This window comes from Myotis lucifugus, unplaced genomic scaffold (assembly GCF_000147115.1).
Source record: "Myotis lucifugus unplaced genomic scaffold, Myoluc2.0 scaffold_352, whole genome shotgun sequence".
Lineage (NCBI taxonomy): Eukaryota > Metazoa > Chordata > Mammalia > Chiroptera > Vespertilionidae > Myotis > Myotis lucifugus.
The window spans coordinates 4,441-20,696 of record NW_005871400.1 but is presented as its reverse complement, the minus strand read 5'-3'; the positions used below and the strand labels follow the sequence as shown (position 1 = coordinate 20,696).

The 16,256-nt window shown below is 50.9% G+C and overlaps 1 protein-coding gene across 5 annotated transcripts in view; it reads right to left on the bottom strand.

Moving 5' to 3' along the window:
• Positions 1-6,859: 6,859 nt before the first annotated feature.
• TMEM159 (transmembrane protein 159) overlaps positions 6,860-16,256 on the bottom strand; it is a 13,003-nt gene continuing 3,606 nt past the window's right edge. The window contains exons 3-5 of one of the 5 annotated variants that reach the window (XM_014466685.2): positions 13,618-13,786; positions 11,658-11,796; positions 6,860-7,687 (exon numbers count right to left, since the gene is read on the bottom strand). In XM_014466685.2, coding sequence (XP_014322171.1) covers positions 7,591-7,687; positions 11,658-11,796; positions 13,618-13,786 — 405 coding nt within the window. In that variant the 3' untranslated portion in view covers positions 6,860-7,590. Of the gene's footprint in view, positions 7,688-8,161; positions 8,526-11,657; positions 11,797-13,617; positions 13,787-16,256 lie in introns of those variants that run through there. The other 4 variants (XM_014466686.2, XM_014466687.2, XM_014466683.2 and 1 more) reach the window with 4 other exon arrangements.

Sequence of the window (16,256 nt, the reverse complement as noted above, 5' to 3'; positions counted from 1 at the left end):
CGTTCTCACTGCAGACTGAGGAGCCGAAGCAGAGGTGCCACCTGCTCCCCATGCCTGTCACAGGCGCAGTGGGAGATGTGCATGCCCGCGAGACAGCTGGCTGCTGGGGCAGGGGTGGGGGGTGGGGGGAGTCTGGAAACGGGAGGCGAGGAGGGGCTGTGCCCCCCACATGCTGGGTACTACTCACACAGCGACATCCCAGGCACACCAGACACGGATGGAATCCCACCCACGTCCGCCAGGAGGCCAGGAAAAGCACTCCAATAACCCCATAAATGCCACAATGCACCCGCCACCCGGGCCTGCGTGTGTTCTCGCACGTTTAATGCTCAGGATGCCTCTGCCTGCACACACACGTTTTGGGGTGAAGTGGCGTAGCTAAGCGAATGGAGGTTATTCTCATTTCTGCCCCCTCTGGCTCGAGCTCCACCTTTTCTCTCCTGCCCAGGAAAGCACAGCAGGATGTAAGCAAAAGTACTGCGCCACCTTCCGCCTCCTTCTGACCACTCACCCTGAGCGCCCTCCAGCGCCACGGCTGCTGGGCCAAGCATGTCACACAGGAGCCGACAGCAGAAGCCACGGGGCACGGGCACCCCTCGGGGAGTCAGCGCGGTCTGTTCCGTGAAAGCGGCAGCCGGAGTTTAGCGCAGCTGCCAAGGGCCACGCACTGCAGCAGACACACCGCGAGGAGCGGGCACCCCTGGCCTCAGGCAGCACTAATTAAAGGCTGGGCTTGGCAGTAAACTGGGCCTGAATCCCTCTGTACTCTGAGCTCGCTCCGCCTTCCAGCTTCCTCATCTCTACAGGGGGTGGCAGTGTAAACCGACTGGACACACATGTGGATGTGCATGGGTGTGCACAGCACCCACACATGGCGAATGCCCAAGCATACAGGTGATTTAACATCCGGCCTATCAAGTCACAGTTTTCATGCTCCGGGATGAATTGCCTTTCATGAGCCACACACTGAGCTGGATCTAAAAGGCCAACGATACCAGTTGAGTAACCAGCAAGTCCTATGTCCCTCCACGTGTGGCTAGCAGTAGGCCTTTGACACATTCCTGTTCCTCTGAGTCTTCGAGGAGGGTGCCCCGTGGTGCTGACAGCTGTTCCCCAGGGTCTAGTCTGTGGCAGGTGCTGTGCTGAGTTCTGTATGTGTCACTTGTTTCATTGGCTAAGGCCTTGGGCCCCTGGGAGTGGGACAAAGTCTCAACTGCAAAGCTTTGATGCCACGGTTCTTGGCTGAATTGGGTGAGTCATTTCAGCTCTGAACCTGTTTCCCCTGTAAAATGCGGAGGCCGGCAGGGCAGCCTACCCGGGGTCTCGTCCACTAAGGGGGCCGCACCCATTTTTAAATGCAGTGGGAAAGCACCTTGCACTTGGCAGAGTTTGAAGCAGGGATGTTTAAAACGATCTTTTTTTCACCGCTCCCTAGCCTGAACAGGGGCTTCAAGTTCCCAGGTGGACACTGTTTGACTCGCCCACGTTAAGTGTTCTTATCACAAATTACAATAAAAGAAGGAATAACGAGGGTGGGAGGCAACTCCGAGGTGATGGATATGCTGACGCCATAGATTGAGGCAATGATTTCAAGTCATATACTTACCTCCAAACTCATTAAGTTGCCTACATTAATTATGGGTAGGTTTTTGTATGTCAATAAAGAAGTTTTAAATTTTTAAAAATAAAAATAAATAAAATGATCTCCTGGCTACCCTTAGGAGAACATTCCATAAGAAAGCTCTCAGCACTGAAAATACTCCCAAGTCTTGCATGCCCAGCCACACCTGCTCTAAGCCACTCTCCCCGACACATCCTCTGGGAGTCAGAGAGGATGCCTGACTTAATATGACCAGAGCAGACTTTGAATTTTCACAGCCACCATCTCAGAAAACAGTGTCACTGCCTACCCACCGGCTCAAGTTACAAATTAGGTAGCATCTTTGTGCCCCCTGTCCTTCCCCATCCACTTGCAACCCAGCACCGGCACCGCGGGCTCTCCAACGAGGAGGGTCTCCGGGCCTCCACCTACTGTGAGACACGCCATGCCCTGCTCTGGGCCTCGCAGACCTGCCAACCAGCCTCCGGTCCCAACCTGTCGGCCAGGGAGTGATCTTTAAAAATCTTAGTGTGATTGTGTCTCCCTTACCGTGATGTGTAAGATTCTTCATCATCTTCCCTTTGCTCTTTGCTGTAAAGTTCTTCTCTGTGAGGCCCTGCATAATGGGCTGCTCTCTCCCCATTTACCGTTTGCTCACCAGGCCCCCCCACACGCTTTATTAAATGTAGAAAGCCCCTCCCAGTCTCTGGCCTTTATGTTGCTGTGTCCCCAGCTCTTGGCAAGGTGGCAACTTCGCATTCTTTGGTTCAGCGAGAACTCCCAGGTCATCGTGGCAAACATGGCCTGCCCAGCTACTTAGTACCCTTTTACTTTCTTCAGTGAACTTATCACAACCTAGTATTTTCTACACTCGTTGCAGTAGGTGGGCGCGAAGGTGGAGCCATGGCCTCACCTGTGGCATGCATGCCCTGTGGGACCCTCTGCCCGAGTGTGGGTGGGCCTGTGATTGCTTCTAACCCACAGAACACAGCAAAAGTGGCATGATTTGCCCTGGCCGTTTTGGCTCAGTGGATAGAGGGTCGGCCTGCGGACTGAAGGGTCCCGGGTTCGATTCCGGTCGGGGGCATGTGCCTTGGTTGCAGGCATATCCACAGTGGGGGAGTGCAAGAGGCAGCTGATCGATGTTTCTGGCTCTCTATCCCTTTCCTTCCTCTCTGTAAATAATCAATAAAATATATATTTTTTTAAAAAGTGGCATGATTACACAAGAATGTGACATCCCCTTGCTCAGAGACTCTCTGCCTTGGTGGCTTTGAAGAAGCAAAACAAAATGTGTGCACTGCCCCAAGAGAGGGACTTCGGGCCTCACCCCCACAGCCACAGGCACTGGATGCCACCAGTGACCATGTGGGCTTGGATGTAGATCCTTCCCCAGTCGACCTCAAATGAAAACCCAGCCCTGGCAACACTGATGCAGTCTTACTAAGCTCCCAGCAAAGGACCCGGGCTGCTTTGCTCCGGCCCCCCGCAGGCACCCGGGCCACCGGCTGGCTTCCCTCTGGCCCCAGCTTCGTCAGGAAGGAGGTCCGGAAGACATCTGGTCTAATTAGCATATTACCCTTTATTATTATAGATTAGGTCATCTGGAAATCCAGATGGGCTGAGCCCCAAAATGGCACCAGCACTCAGGGACGGGGAGATTTTAAAGGACTCTAGGTGGGCTTTTTCTGGGCAGAGAATTCTCTGGGCAGGTCTGGATCCTGGGAAGGTCCGGAGAGGAAGGATAATGGTCCTCACAAGTGGAATGTGGTCTAAGGGAAAGGGAATGTTGGTTGTGAAGTGGCCTAAAGATCAGTTCCCAGGGTAGGGGATATTGATTCAATTATTTGATCAGACCTAACATTCCAGCCTTTTTGTTTTATGGAATAGGGACAAAGGTCATATCTTTTGTAGTTACTTCCTGCTGAGGGGGGGACGTTGCTATCACAGGGGGATGGGTTTTGCTTGTAGTTGGCTGGAACACTGTATAGATTCCTCCTGGTTGGACCGAGGGGTTGCAGCAGCATGATTTCCCTGAGGGACTGGTTGGCGAAGGCTCAAAGTGGTCCTTAAGATGAAAAATGGTGCAGAATACATGGGCCAAGAACAAGGATGAGGAATAGGAATGTTAAAGGTCCTATGAAGGGAAGTAGCCAGGTATACCAGTTTATATTCTTTAGCAGGTAGTCCCATGAATTTGACTTTCACTATTCTTTGTGGCCCTTTCTGTTAATTTTGGGGCAATATCCCTGACTGGGGCAATATCCCTGACTAGGCCAAATTGATTGACATAAAAACATTAAAATTGTGAAGATAATGAACTGAACTAGAATCTAACATTCATAACTACGTGTATGGAATCTATTGAAACACATTTTCCCTGTAAAATCACCCTTATTTTTATTAAAGAGCTAAATCAAGACCCAATTTATTCACTGCAGTAAGTCTAATTACAATTTGGCCTGATTATTTGCACAAACACAATAAGGATAGCAATTGATTATATAGGCTTTTAAAAACCTGCTTTGCTGGAATCTCATGATTGTGCTTTAATTAGCCCCTCACGGCAAAGAAGCTGAGCCACCTAGCTGCCATCAGGTTTGCCTGCAATACCTGCAGACTTGGTGAATTCCTCAAGTTCTTGAAGTCCCCAGTGATGTCTTGAGGTCCCTTCTTGTCACTTTCTCTCAGGAAAGCAACCTTCATTCCTTACCTGAAAAGAATGCCATGAACCACGTCGCCTACAGCAAGGCACCAGGCTTTAAAATGTTAGGTCTAATCAAATACAGTGGGGCCTTGATTTACGAGTGTCCCGACTAACGAGTTTTTCGAGATACAAGCCGTCTCTCGGCCGATTTTTTGCTTTGAGTTGCGAGCTAAAATTCGGGTTACGAGCCAGCTTCAGATACCCACCGCTAGTCGGCGCAGCGAATGTCACAGTGAATGCCACATCAGCCCAGCATCACGTTTCTCACTCGTTCACTTTAAGATTTGACATACGAGTAATTTGAGTTACGAGCTCCATCACGGAATGAATTAAACTCGTAAGTCAAGGCCCCACTGTAGAAGCAATACTCCTCCCCTGGGAACTGACCTCCAGGCCACTTCAACCAACATTCCCTTTCCCTTAGACCACATTCCACTTGCTAAGACCATTATCCTTCCCCTCCAGACCTTCCCAGGATCCAGACCCACCCAGAGAATTCTCTGCCCAGAAAAAACCCGTTTAGACTCCTTTAAAACCTCTGACTCCCTGTCCCTGGGTGCTGGCACCATTTTGGGGCTCAGCCCATCTGGTATCCAGATGACCTAATACATTTATAATTCTTTACCTCTTTTGGCCTCATGTGTTCCCCCTTCAGCAACCCTAACATTTGGTGCCAAAACCTGGGAGGGTTCCACAGGGAAGGCGAGCCATCGCCCGGGGACTGGTCACCCTGAGTTTGCTACTCGGAGAGCAGGAGGCAGCAGCAGCTTGACCTGGGCTCACCTCCGCATCCCACTCGGTGACGCGATCACCGCCTCCATTAGGCCTCCCTCCCGTATGGGCCTCTGGACCAGCCAAGGAGGACGCCAGCTCACCTCGTCTCCGGTAAGTGACAACTGGATCAACCCTCCAGATTTCTGATTTGCCGTCTCAGACAAAAGACCTAGCGCTAGGCCAGGAATCCTCTCCAATCCCGCCTTTGCCCAGGGACCAGGTCCCACAGTCTTCCTCTCAGGGGACTCCCACCATGCAAATCAGACTGTCTTCCTCCCTCCGGAGCCAGCTGGGACTAGCCAGCTGGGATGCCTCCCTCAGTCTAGCTTCCCGGGTCTCCGTGTTGCTTACCTCCTCTTCCTAATATACACCACGGGGAATTCTTTTTCCGTCCCCCACTCCCTCCAAAAACACTCCTTTGGGGTGTCTCCTCCATAATGTTAACACACTCGGCCTTTCCACAGAGGTTCGGCCAAGAGCCGTCTCTTCTATTGTAATACTGCCCGGCCACAATAAATCAGACATGATGCACACTGGACTGAGAATGGAAATATCAATTTTAACATTCTCCGGGACTTAGCTTCCAATGGGAAGTGGTCAGAGATCCCCGACGTCCAAGCCTTCTTTACACTCCGTAATCGTCCTTCTCTGTGTCAAACCTGCTCTGCCTCTCAAATCCCACTTCACACAAAGCCCCTCCTGCCAACCCTGGGCCTTTGCACCCTGAGGCCTCTGGTCTGTCCTTCCCCACCCGTCAGGTCCCTCAGACCCCTTCTTTGACCCTGACAGCCGTGCCAGGACTCCTACCACACGGAAAACGTGACATGTGTTCTGGTAAGTCCGTGGTTTGTGGCAAGTTGTTCTGTAACAACAGAGAACTGACACGCTTGTTAAGTGACTCCCTCTTTAGAAAGGAAACTTCAGGAAACTTCTCATTTTTCTCTACTCAGACCCCAGAGCCCAGCGGGGTAGACACTCACATGAAGGAAAGGCACATTCCATGAACACTCCCCAGCAATGTCCATACCCTGTGCTTGGCAGGGATAGGCAGCTCTTCGCTAGTACAGGGGAAGGCACTTTTGGTGACAGATGTGGCTATCATGAGATGCTGAAAAGCTTCCTTTATGCCCTACTGTGGCAAACTGCCCACATCTGTTTTTGTCTGTCTAGCAAACATTTCCTTTCCTTCTGACATTCCTTGTGAGCCTCCTCCCATCTGTCTGCACCCCAGTACCTCCACCCTATGTGGGACCAGTGGAGCTGACCTACCCCCTCCCCGGGTTCCTGAAGAGCGTGCCCAGCCCAGCCCTGCCCTATCAGCACAGTCCATCCCCGTCACTGGATTGGTCCAGGGTTGCTCACATGACCCAAGCCTGTCTAATCAGACCCGAGCCAGACCCGAACACCTGTATGTACTATTAGAAAAGAGCAGCCTCCTTGTCCCGCACAAAGTGCTACCCATAAGGCTGCTGTAAGCCAGAGCTGCCGGATGGCCATGCAGGGAGGGCCTGCGGAAAGGCAGCTCACTCCAAGGGACGCAGTGCTGAGGCAGAAGGGAGCCTGGGCCCAGCAGCGCCGCAAGACCTAGCCCCGGGCTTCCTAGCTGAAATGAATCCCTCCCCTCAGCCTCCTGTTTTGTAAGCCACTTTGAATTGTCTACCACTAGCAACTAAAAAGCCATCTTACCAGGATCTGCCATGAAATCGACAAAGAACAAGGGGGTCTGATGTCTAAAGAGAAAGGAAATAGAAAGTAAAAAATAAAATAAAAATAAAAAATGAAAATCTAAACAAATATTTATTGAATAAAATGCCACAGCAAATAAACCACTGAAGTAGAAATTCCATAGAATTTTAAAAATTTCTGTAGTCCTTTAGCGTTTTCATAGAACTTTTTTAAAAAATGGCTTAACAGGACAAGTTCTTTAAAACAATACAAAAGTATCAAGTGCAAAGAGTAAAAGCACTTCACAGGAGTTAGCAGTGGATACTATTCCTTTAGACTTTTGAAAAAATGCTCTTGACTATAAAATTAAGGCTGTTCTAACTTTGAGAGTCCATTATTGTCCAATGTTGCTGTTCTTTCTGATAAAAAGCTAATAACACCGAAGAGCTTGCTCTGGTTTGGATATTTCTCACCCCCACTCTTGTTTCAAACCAGTGGAGAAATAAACAGCTCCTCCCATTTCTAAAAAAAAAAGGAAGAGATAAAAAACAATCCACATTTGCTCCATTTGGGCCCTTGGACACAAGATCCTTGGGTCAAGTCAACCTTGGGGTCCCATCGCCAGGCTCTAGGGGCTCAAACTGCCAAAGGCAAGTCTGCCTCATGGGGAGAAGGGGTGAGTGGCCGAGTTGCTGAGCAGGGCAGTTCTCACAGGGCCACGGCAGGGCCCTCTGCGTCGTAATCCCAGCGGCATGTATGCTCCGACAACCCTCCAAAGACGACTGGGAACAGGCTCCGTCTGCCCGTCGGCGTTCCTGGTAGGGCCCCTGCAACCCTGCAGACTTCACGGCCGGCTGGCGTCATCGCTGGGGTTCTGTGTCAGTGGTCTGTTCCGTGACGAGAGCAAATGGTCAGCTCTAGGGCCTCTGTAAAGAGCAGGGCTGAGAGTGTACACAGCTGAATCTGTGCCGTGCTTTGATAGTTATTTTTAGCTGCTTGCTGTCACCACACGGGATTGGGGCCACACCAGTTTCACAGGTGAGGAGACCAAGGGCACAAGAAGTTAAAATGACTACGTGGAGACAGGGCTGATGCCCTTTTCCCTTTTTTCATCTGGATATCGTGCTGCCTGTATCCTCACAACAATCCAGGGAGAAAGGTAGAGCAAGGAGGAACCCTATTTTACCAATAAAACAGCTCAAGCCCTGGCCATGTGGCTCACTGGGTTATGCTCTAACCGTTAGAGCATTGTCCTGATACGTCAAAGTTGCAGGTTCGATCTCCGATCAGGGCACATACGAGAATCAACCAATGAATGCATAAGTAAGTGGAACAATAGATCGATGTCTCTCTCTCTCTCTCTCTCTCTCTCTCTCTCTCTCTCTCTCTCATCAATACATTAGAAAATAAAGAAAAAGAAATCTGAGAATAGAGAAGTTAAACAGTATATTCAAGATCACACAGCTAAAAGTGGTGGAGCTGGGATTCAGACCCTTATCTTCAGATTCCAATTAGTCAACTATTTCTTGATGATTCAACACCAGGGAGGTGGGGGAGGAGAAACAGGTGGGTCTTTTTTAGCCCCTGTGATGGCGATTTCCGAGGGTAGTGCTGCTGATATTACCTGGATCTATGGGCTGACAATCCCATCACACACCAGCCTGGCTGACAAACACAATCCCAAGGTGCATCTCCTCGCAAGATTTTCCTTCAGGAGCTGAGAGAACTAAACACTTCATCGCCTGCCCTTCCAGCCTGGAGCACCCACCTGACAAAACACTAGCCACAGAGGTTGGTTGGGGAGGATGGAGAGAGGTCCCGGGAAAACTTCACATGATAGAAAGGGCAGACTCCGCCGCTGAAGGAACTCAATTGGTCTTGCTTCACCTGCTCTGAACGTAGTTGGTGCAGCCAGAGCCATAGCATCTTCCTTGTGGTTATCAGGTGACAACCGATCGGCTCTAGATGGCAATACACAAGCAGGTGGCTGGGATGTGATGGCGCCAGAGGGCCCGGGGAACGCTGGGTGTCTCCAGCTTTTGGTTAGGCCATAAAGTAAACCCATTTGTCTAAGCTGGTATCTGCTTCGGGTTTCATTACTGACAGCCAAAGCATTCCTACCTGATAACACAGGGCTGAGAAGGAATCCTATCTCCCTTAGGAAGAGCTGTAAGGAGGCCAGGCACTGTACGTAAGCGCCGTACGTAAGCAACGTGGTGGCTCTACCAACTGCCCCACTCTCCCACCACGGGCCAGAGGCCTCGCGATGCCCTGCCGAGGAGCGCGGCCTCCTCCTCCTCAGGCTGGCTTAGCTGCACAGGAGGCAGGTCAGTTGGCTCCTCAAAAGACTGCTTAGTTCCCATAAACCCAGCTTAGAGTTTTGTTTCCTTTTTTCCTTTTTTAAAATTTTAGTTATGTTATTTTTTGTTTTAGGGTCAAAATTCCATTTGCATCATGAAATAAAGTTCCTCTCCCTCTGTGCTGTGGATTATTTAACAAGAGAGGCATCTGTGCAAGGGCTTTCCACTGACAACTATTTTCTTAATAGCAGAACACACATCTTTTTCACTCTCATGCTCCAATTTTTCACAGTGTAATTGGAAGAGCCACATGACTCAATGAACCAATATTCTCCAATGACCAACGAAGTTACGAAATCGTGCACGGCTGGAAAGATCTATTGCGAGTACGAGATAGACCAGTGGGTTCTAATGTAACGAGGTGCAGCAGGTCCCCGACCGCGCCTTTTGTCCCAGCACGGATGCAACGCCACAGGCTTGTGCGCTTGGTGAGCTACCTGTGGTCACACTGGCTTCATGCACCATTTTGCTTAAAGTCTCAGAACGTAGGATGACTTGAAGTGAGAACTTGCTGACAAAAGCTCACATTGCAACTGGCCATTAAGAGCTGCACTTCCCGAGCTCGGTGCTCTAGCACAGAGCAGGCCTGACCATCTGCGAAGGCGGCTCCTCGCTCCAAGCACCGGCCCAGCGCAGCACACAGTGGGACAGCGCACAGACAGGACAGCCCACCCCCTAGGGCAGTGATGGCGAACCTATGACACATGTGTCAGAGGTGACACGCGAACTCATTTTTTTGGTTGATTTTTCTTTGTTAAATGGCATTTAAATATATAAAATAAATATCAAAAATATAAATCTTTGTTGTACTATGGTTGCAAATATCAAAAAATTTCTACATGTGACACGGCACCAGAGTTAAGTTAGGGTTTTTCAAAATGCTGACATGCCGAGCTCAAAAGGTTCGCCATCACTGCCCTAGGCAGACATTAAAGATCTCTGCAAAATGGGAAACAAGGCCACTCACTCCTTCCGTTTTGTATTGGAAGCATAATTACTTTTCATAAAAATATGTTCTGTATATCAACAGGTAATTTTGTTCTTTTAAATGAATATTTTTCAAATTTCTGTTATAATTTCCATTTGAATAATTATCGATACACTGAAACCACATAAACAAAAATTCTCCGAAAGACTCATCTTTTTAAAGAAGGTAAGGTGGGGCCTGGGAACAAAAGGTTGAGCACTGCCGCGTGGAGAGCACAAGGGTCCAAGCACCTTGCCTGGGAGCAGCCCTGACTCCATCTCCGTCTCTCCATGACCGACAGAGGGAGGAGGAGGTGGCCAGGAGCCAGCCCTGACTCCGTCTCAGTCTCTCCGTGGCCGCGGGCGGTGCTGGGGCTGCGCCTGTGGCAGAGCCTGTGCAGCAGGGAGAGGCGTGGACACAGAGGCGTCAACCTCAATAAGCTAAACAGACCAACATTTCCTCTTTCATCTCCTTCAAGACTGACAGCGATCAAAACAATGTATGAGAAGCCTCATGCAACTGCAGGGATATCCATGAGGCTCAGGGCTACTCTGTAGAAACCAAACTTAGCATCTCAGTCCTGAGAGCATGGGCTGGCGCGCCGCAGTCCTCGGGCCAAATCTAGCCTACTGCCTACTTTTGTAAATAAAGTTTTATTGGAACTCAGAGACACTCATTTTTGTTGGCTAATTGTCTATTGCTTTCACACCACAGCACCAGAGCTGAGTGGTTGCAACAAAGACCACACGACCTGCCAAATCTGAAATGCACCATCTGGCCCCTTATAGAACGCGTTTGCCGACCCCGGTCCTAAAGTCATTTTACATCTCGGGTAAGAGGCCTTTAAGTACCTGATCTGGATCTGAGTCCCTTCCCTGCCACTTGGTGCTGGGACTTGGCCTCCTTCTCCCTGTTGCAAAATGGGGCTAGTGCCTGCCTCCCCGGTGGCTGTGAGGGTCCCTGGCCCAGAGCACGATTAATTCAGCAAGGGCTGAAATGAAGCACAACGGGTCACAGCCCACCTGGAACTCAGATCCAAAAATCCTCCAGGACAAAATGCAAGCATAAAAAATCCCCTTGGGAGCCCCTTAGGATGGTGGCCCATTACAGGCACGAGGCCCCGGCCCGCTGGTCCCTCCAGCAGCTGAATGTCAGATGGAGCGCTGTCCCCACACAGGCCCTGGAGAAGGAATCCGCCTGGGGAACAGCTCCAAGCCTCAAGCTCAAGACTTACACGCGATGTGAACAGGGACCAAGACAGAACATGGATATTCCTCCCAGAAAAATACCTTAATTTGAATTTCTGTAAATTAATGAACATCTTTCTAAAGGAACAAATCAACAGCTACCTCATAGAGTTGCCATGACAACACAATAATTGTCGTGTGGGTGGACGAGAGCGATAGTTTTGTTTGAAACTCCACTGTGAATTCCCACGTGATGCCCGATGTGCGCAGGGAACGATGAGGACCTGGCCTCCTACAATTACGCTTCTAACACTGATGGGTGAGGGTATTATTTGTAACACCCCCCGAACCCCGCCCCGCAAGGAAACGAGTAGGTACCGCATTGATAGGTGTTTACCTGGGAGAAAACCAGTAGTTGATGAGGCTGGACATTGCCACGTAGGACACGATGATCGTCCCTGACACGGAGAGTGACACGAAGCCCAGGACACAGAGGACGCAGAATAGCGCGATGCCGCCCACAGAGATGACCAGCCCTGGAGGAGAGCTTGGTTAGTGGCATCATCTCACACAGCTGCCAGACCCTGGAACATTGTGTTTAAAAAACAGTTAACTCGGACTTTTTTAAGTGAGAAAAATATGTTTTTCATAAAGGGATCCGTGAGGGAAAACGCAGTACCAGCTATCAGGGAGGGCGGGGCTCTCAGAGCAGACAGCCCGAGGCGGATGCTAGTTAAGTCATTCACCGCCTCTGGGGCCTCCTGGAGCGTTAGTTTGACGCGTCTGTACAAAGGGTAAGTGATGAATGACTGCCGGTGCTGACCTGACAACTCCATGACTTGCCACCTGTGTGCTGGGCGGTGGCAGTTCTGTCTGCCCTGCTTCTCCTTCCCCCTCAGAACAAAGTCCCCCTTTCCAACGTAGGACTAAGGACATGGCAGGGACGGCTGGCAGACACCCTGCTTCTTGCCTCAGGCGTAGTGAGCAGCCGGGACTCACCCCCATGGCCTTGGTGATCGTCTGTAAACATAGAATCTAAACAATGTGCTGCCTTTTCATGAAGCCTCACAGTCCTAGGTCAGCGTTTTCTGAAGTGCGGCCAGTAACCACGCATCAGAACCAGAGGCATTGGGAGGCTGGTTAGAAATTCAGATTGCTGGCCTGAGCTGGTCTGGCTCAGTGGATAGAGTGCCCGCCTGTGGACTGAAAGGTCCCAGGTTTGATTCCTATCAAGGGCACATGCCCAGGTTGAGGCTCTCCCTTCCTCTCTGAAATCAATAAAAATATATATATTTTTAAAAATTCAGATTTCTGGACCCTACCTCAGACCTCATCTCTGGATGAGGCCTGAAGCCATCATTTTCACAAAGCAAGACTCATGCACACTCAAGTCCGAGAACCACTGCTCTAAAGGCTTTGCACATGCTGTTCCTCCGGCCTAGAAAGCCCTTCCTTACCCAAAGGAAATGACGTTATCGCACATCATCAAGCCCTGCCTTCTGTAAAGCTTTGTCACCAAAATAAAGGGGACCCACCTCTCTCTCTAAACTCACTTTGTCCCCGTACTCATTCATCCCTCCACCATTCATTCACTCGCCCACCTGCCCATCAATACTTACTGAACGACCACTCTGCCAGGAGGTAGTTGGCTCATCGCCCACCATGCCTACCTTCTTCAAGTATAAACTGCCTCGTCCAGTCCCCGGGGCAGGGAAACAATTCTGGGTGCTCTTGGCTCTGAGAAGCCACAGCAGGGACGGCAGGTGACTGCCTGACCCACTGCCAACCATCCCTTGGCTAGCGTGTTGTGGCTTGTGATCTGACTTGAAAAGGCAAACCGAGCCAAACAGATCTGCTTTCTGGGCGACGTGAACTTAGCATCACAGGAGGAGGCTGAGAGTTGGCACTGGAACGTCAGGAGGAGGGGGAGAAGGGGAGCCGCAGTACCTCGCAAGGCACAGCAGGCAGCGGGCGCTCAGTGACTGGCTGGCGTGATGGCCTCTGTTGGACAACGGTCAGCATTCACGGAGAGGCTGCCCTGTCTGTGGACTGTGCTAAACACTTCACGAAATGTCAGTTCCAATCCTCACAACAACCCTGAGACAGCATGTTATATCCCTGCCTCACAAAGAGGAATCTGAGGCTCAGTGAGGGTATAGAACTGGTCCAACATTGCACTGGGGGTGCAAATTCTAATGCAGACTCTGGAGCCCGTGTTTTAACTACTCTGACAAGCGGCCGTGGTCCATGTGATTTTGACAAGAGTAGGGACCTTTGACCAGAGTTGCAGATGCCCAATAAACAGTGTTCTCCCAGCTGAGTCGTTTTTCCAAGGGGGCGAATAACTGAGCAAGTACCTTCCAGTAACATGACGCCCACAAAGGCAGCCAGGGAGGTAAGTACCACGAGGAGCAGGAAGAAGCCAACAGGAACGGCCGACATTACAACAAACACCAGCAAGGTGAGGGCCGCAAAAGGGTGGCGGTCCAGGTACTGGCCCACTGGAGACTTCATGAAGGCAACCACCTGCGGGCAGAAGGAAGAGCCAGGATTGGATGCACGTCTGATGCCGCACGCTGGAAGGCTCCTGAGGAAGAGCAATAACCCTCCCTGACGGGAACCCTCACACCCACAACTGAAGGCGACTGAGAGCCCCACCCAACCGCGAGCCCTGCGAGGGAGGAAGGGCCTCTGAGCAGATGCCCAGCATGTGTGCACTGATGCGCTTCTGTACATCTGCCTCCCACTGCACAGCAGAGGCCAGAGGCACAGAGGTCAGGTCCCAGCTCACCTGCTTCTGGAAACGCAGCATCGCAGCCCTGCCCAACCCCCACGTCAGATGCTGCTGGTAAACAAGATGCCCGGCTGCCCAGCTGCTCCGTGCACCCACTAAAGCTGAGGCAAGGGGGGACTAAGGCGTCACCTAGAGCCACGCAGCTTCCACATGGCACAATGGAGGCAATCAGAGCTAAATCCCTCTCTCCCTGTCAAATGCTTTCAACGACTGCCACCTTGATAGGAAAAAGCCTTTCCGTCATCAGCCTGGACACCACGTTGGCCACAGCTGGACGGCTACTGCAGTTTGTGCTGCGTCAACAAGCAGTTCTCCTTCTTCACCAGGTGCGGGGACCTTGTGGGCCAGCTCAGTAGAGGAGGACTGCTTTCACTCAGAGCCAGCCCAGGATGGGCCTCTCTCTGTAGGCCGCATGCCAGCTCTCTCCTGGAACTGACATGCTGATTCCTGCTCCCTTGAAAGGTCCCATCATTCCAGAACTTTTCCCAGTAAAAACTGGTCCTTCCTATGCCTCATTCCTTAGAGTCCTGTAGGCCAGCAGCTGAAATGAAGACATAATTCAAGCTACAGTGATCACAGGCAGCACAACTCAATCCTCATGTGCCTCTACAAACAGCTGTGGCTTGTGATCTGACTTGAAAAGGCAAACCGAGCCAAACAGATCCGCTTTCTGGGAGACGTTAACTTAGCATCACAGGAGGAGGCTGAGAGTTGGCACTGGAACGTCAGGAGGAAGGGGAGAAGGGGAGCCGCAGTACCCCGCAAGGCACAGCAGGCAGCGGGCGCTCAGTGACTGGCTGGCGTGATGGCCTCTGTTGGACAACGGTCAGCATTCACGGAGAGGCTGCCCTGTCTGTGGACTGTGCTAAACACTTCACGAAATGTCAGTTCCAATCCTCACAACAACCCTGAGACAGCATGTTATATCCCTGCCTCACAAAGAGGAATCTGAGGCTCAGTGAGGGTATAGAACTGGTCCAACGTTGCACTGGGAGTGCAAATTCTAATGCAGACTCCGGAGCCCGTGTTTTAACTACTCTGACAAGCGGCTGTGGTTCACGTGATGTTGAGTGTCTCAATGGTGGGAGGTGAGCAGGCTGCAAGGCAGGAGGCGCTCAGTGACGGGGACCCAAGTGCAGGGCTCCCTCTCCTTACCCAGAAGAGGCCTCTGGAGGAGAACTCTCCCGGCCAGACACACCCTGCCAGGCACAGAGGGCACACTGCCCACTGGCTACCCTGCCCCCACTGCTCCTTTCTACAAAAGCTGCCAAGTGTTGCTCTGCAGCTTCTCTAGCAGAGGGGACGGTGCAGGAAGCCCGCTGGCTTAGACTGCCCAGCTCTGCCCTCCAGGACACAGCAGGATTCTCGGGGGGCGGGGGGGAGGGTGCTGAAGGCGAGGGGCGAGGCCATGAGAGGGTCATGGGAGTGGGCTGGCCCCTTGAGCTGCCCAGGTCCAGTCCACATATATCCTTAGTAAGCCCCCCAGGCTATCTGACCAGCTGATTGGTTCTCTCTGGTTCTTCCTCGCGACAGTCCCAGTGACCACGCGGGAGGGAGGGTGAGGGTGAGCTCCAGGTGCCAGCACGGTCGCTGTCGAGCACCTGAAATGTGGCTTGTGTGACTGATGAACTGGGTTTTTAATTGAATTTAAATTTAAAAATTGAAATGTGATTCAGGCATTGGAAAGTTTTAAATTACATTTTGAATAAGTCAGTTATGTCTCAAATAAATTTTCAACTGAAAATTTTATGAAATCTGAATAAAGATAAAGTATTTCCAATAAAAATTTAACATCTGAATTGAATGCTCTGAGTATATGGAAAAAAGGATGTAAAATATCTCAGTAGTGATTTACACCAGTGGTCGGCAAACTGCGGCTCCCAAGCCACATGCGGCTCTTTGGGCTCCTTGAGTGTGGCTTCTTCCACAAAATACTGACTTCTGCACATGGGCCACAAAGGTTTCAATCCGCACCTGTCCGGCCCCCCCCCCCCGGGGATTTTGTGGGAAGACCCACACCCAAGAAGACCAATGACCAGGGTGTAAGTTGGGGTAGCAGAAGTTTGGTGTTTGACAGATGATGTCAATACGATCATCCGAAATCGACGTCACCGTACACGAAGATGAGTGATACTCTCTTCTATGGTGAGCAATTATGCGGTAAAAATAATGTTCATCTATATGATTGTGAGTGCTTTATAT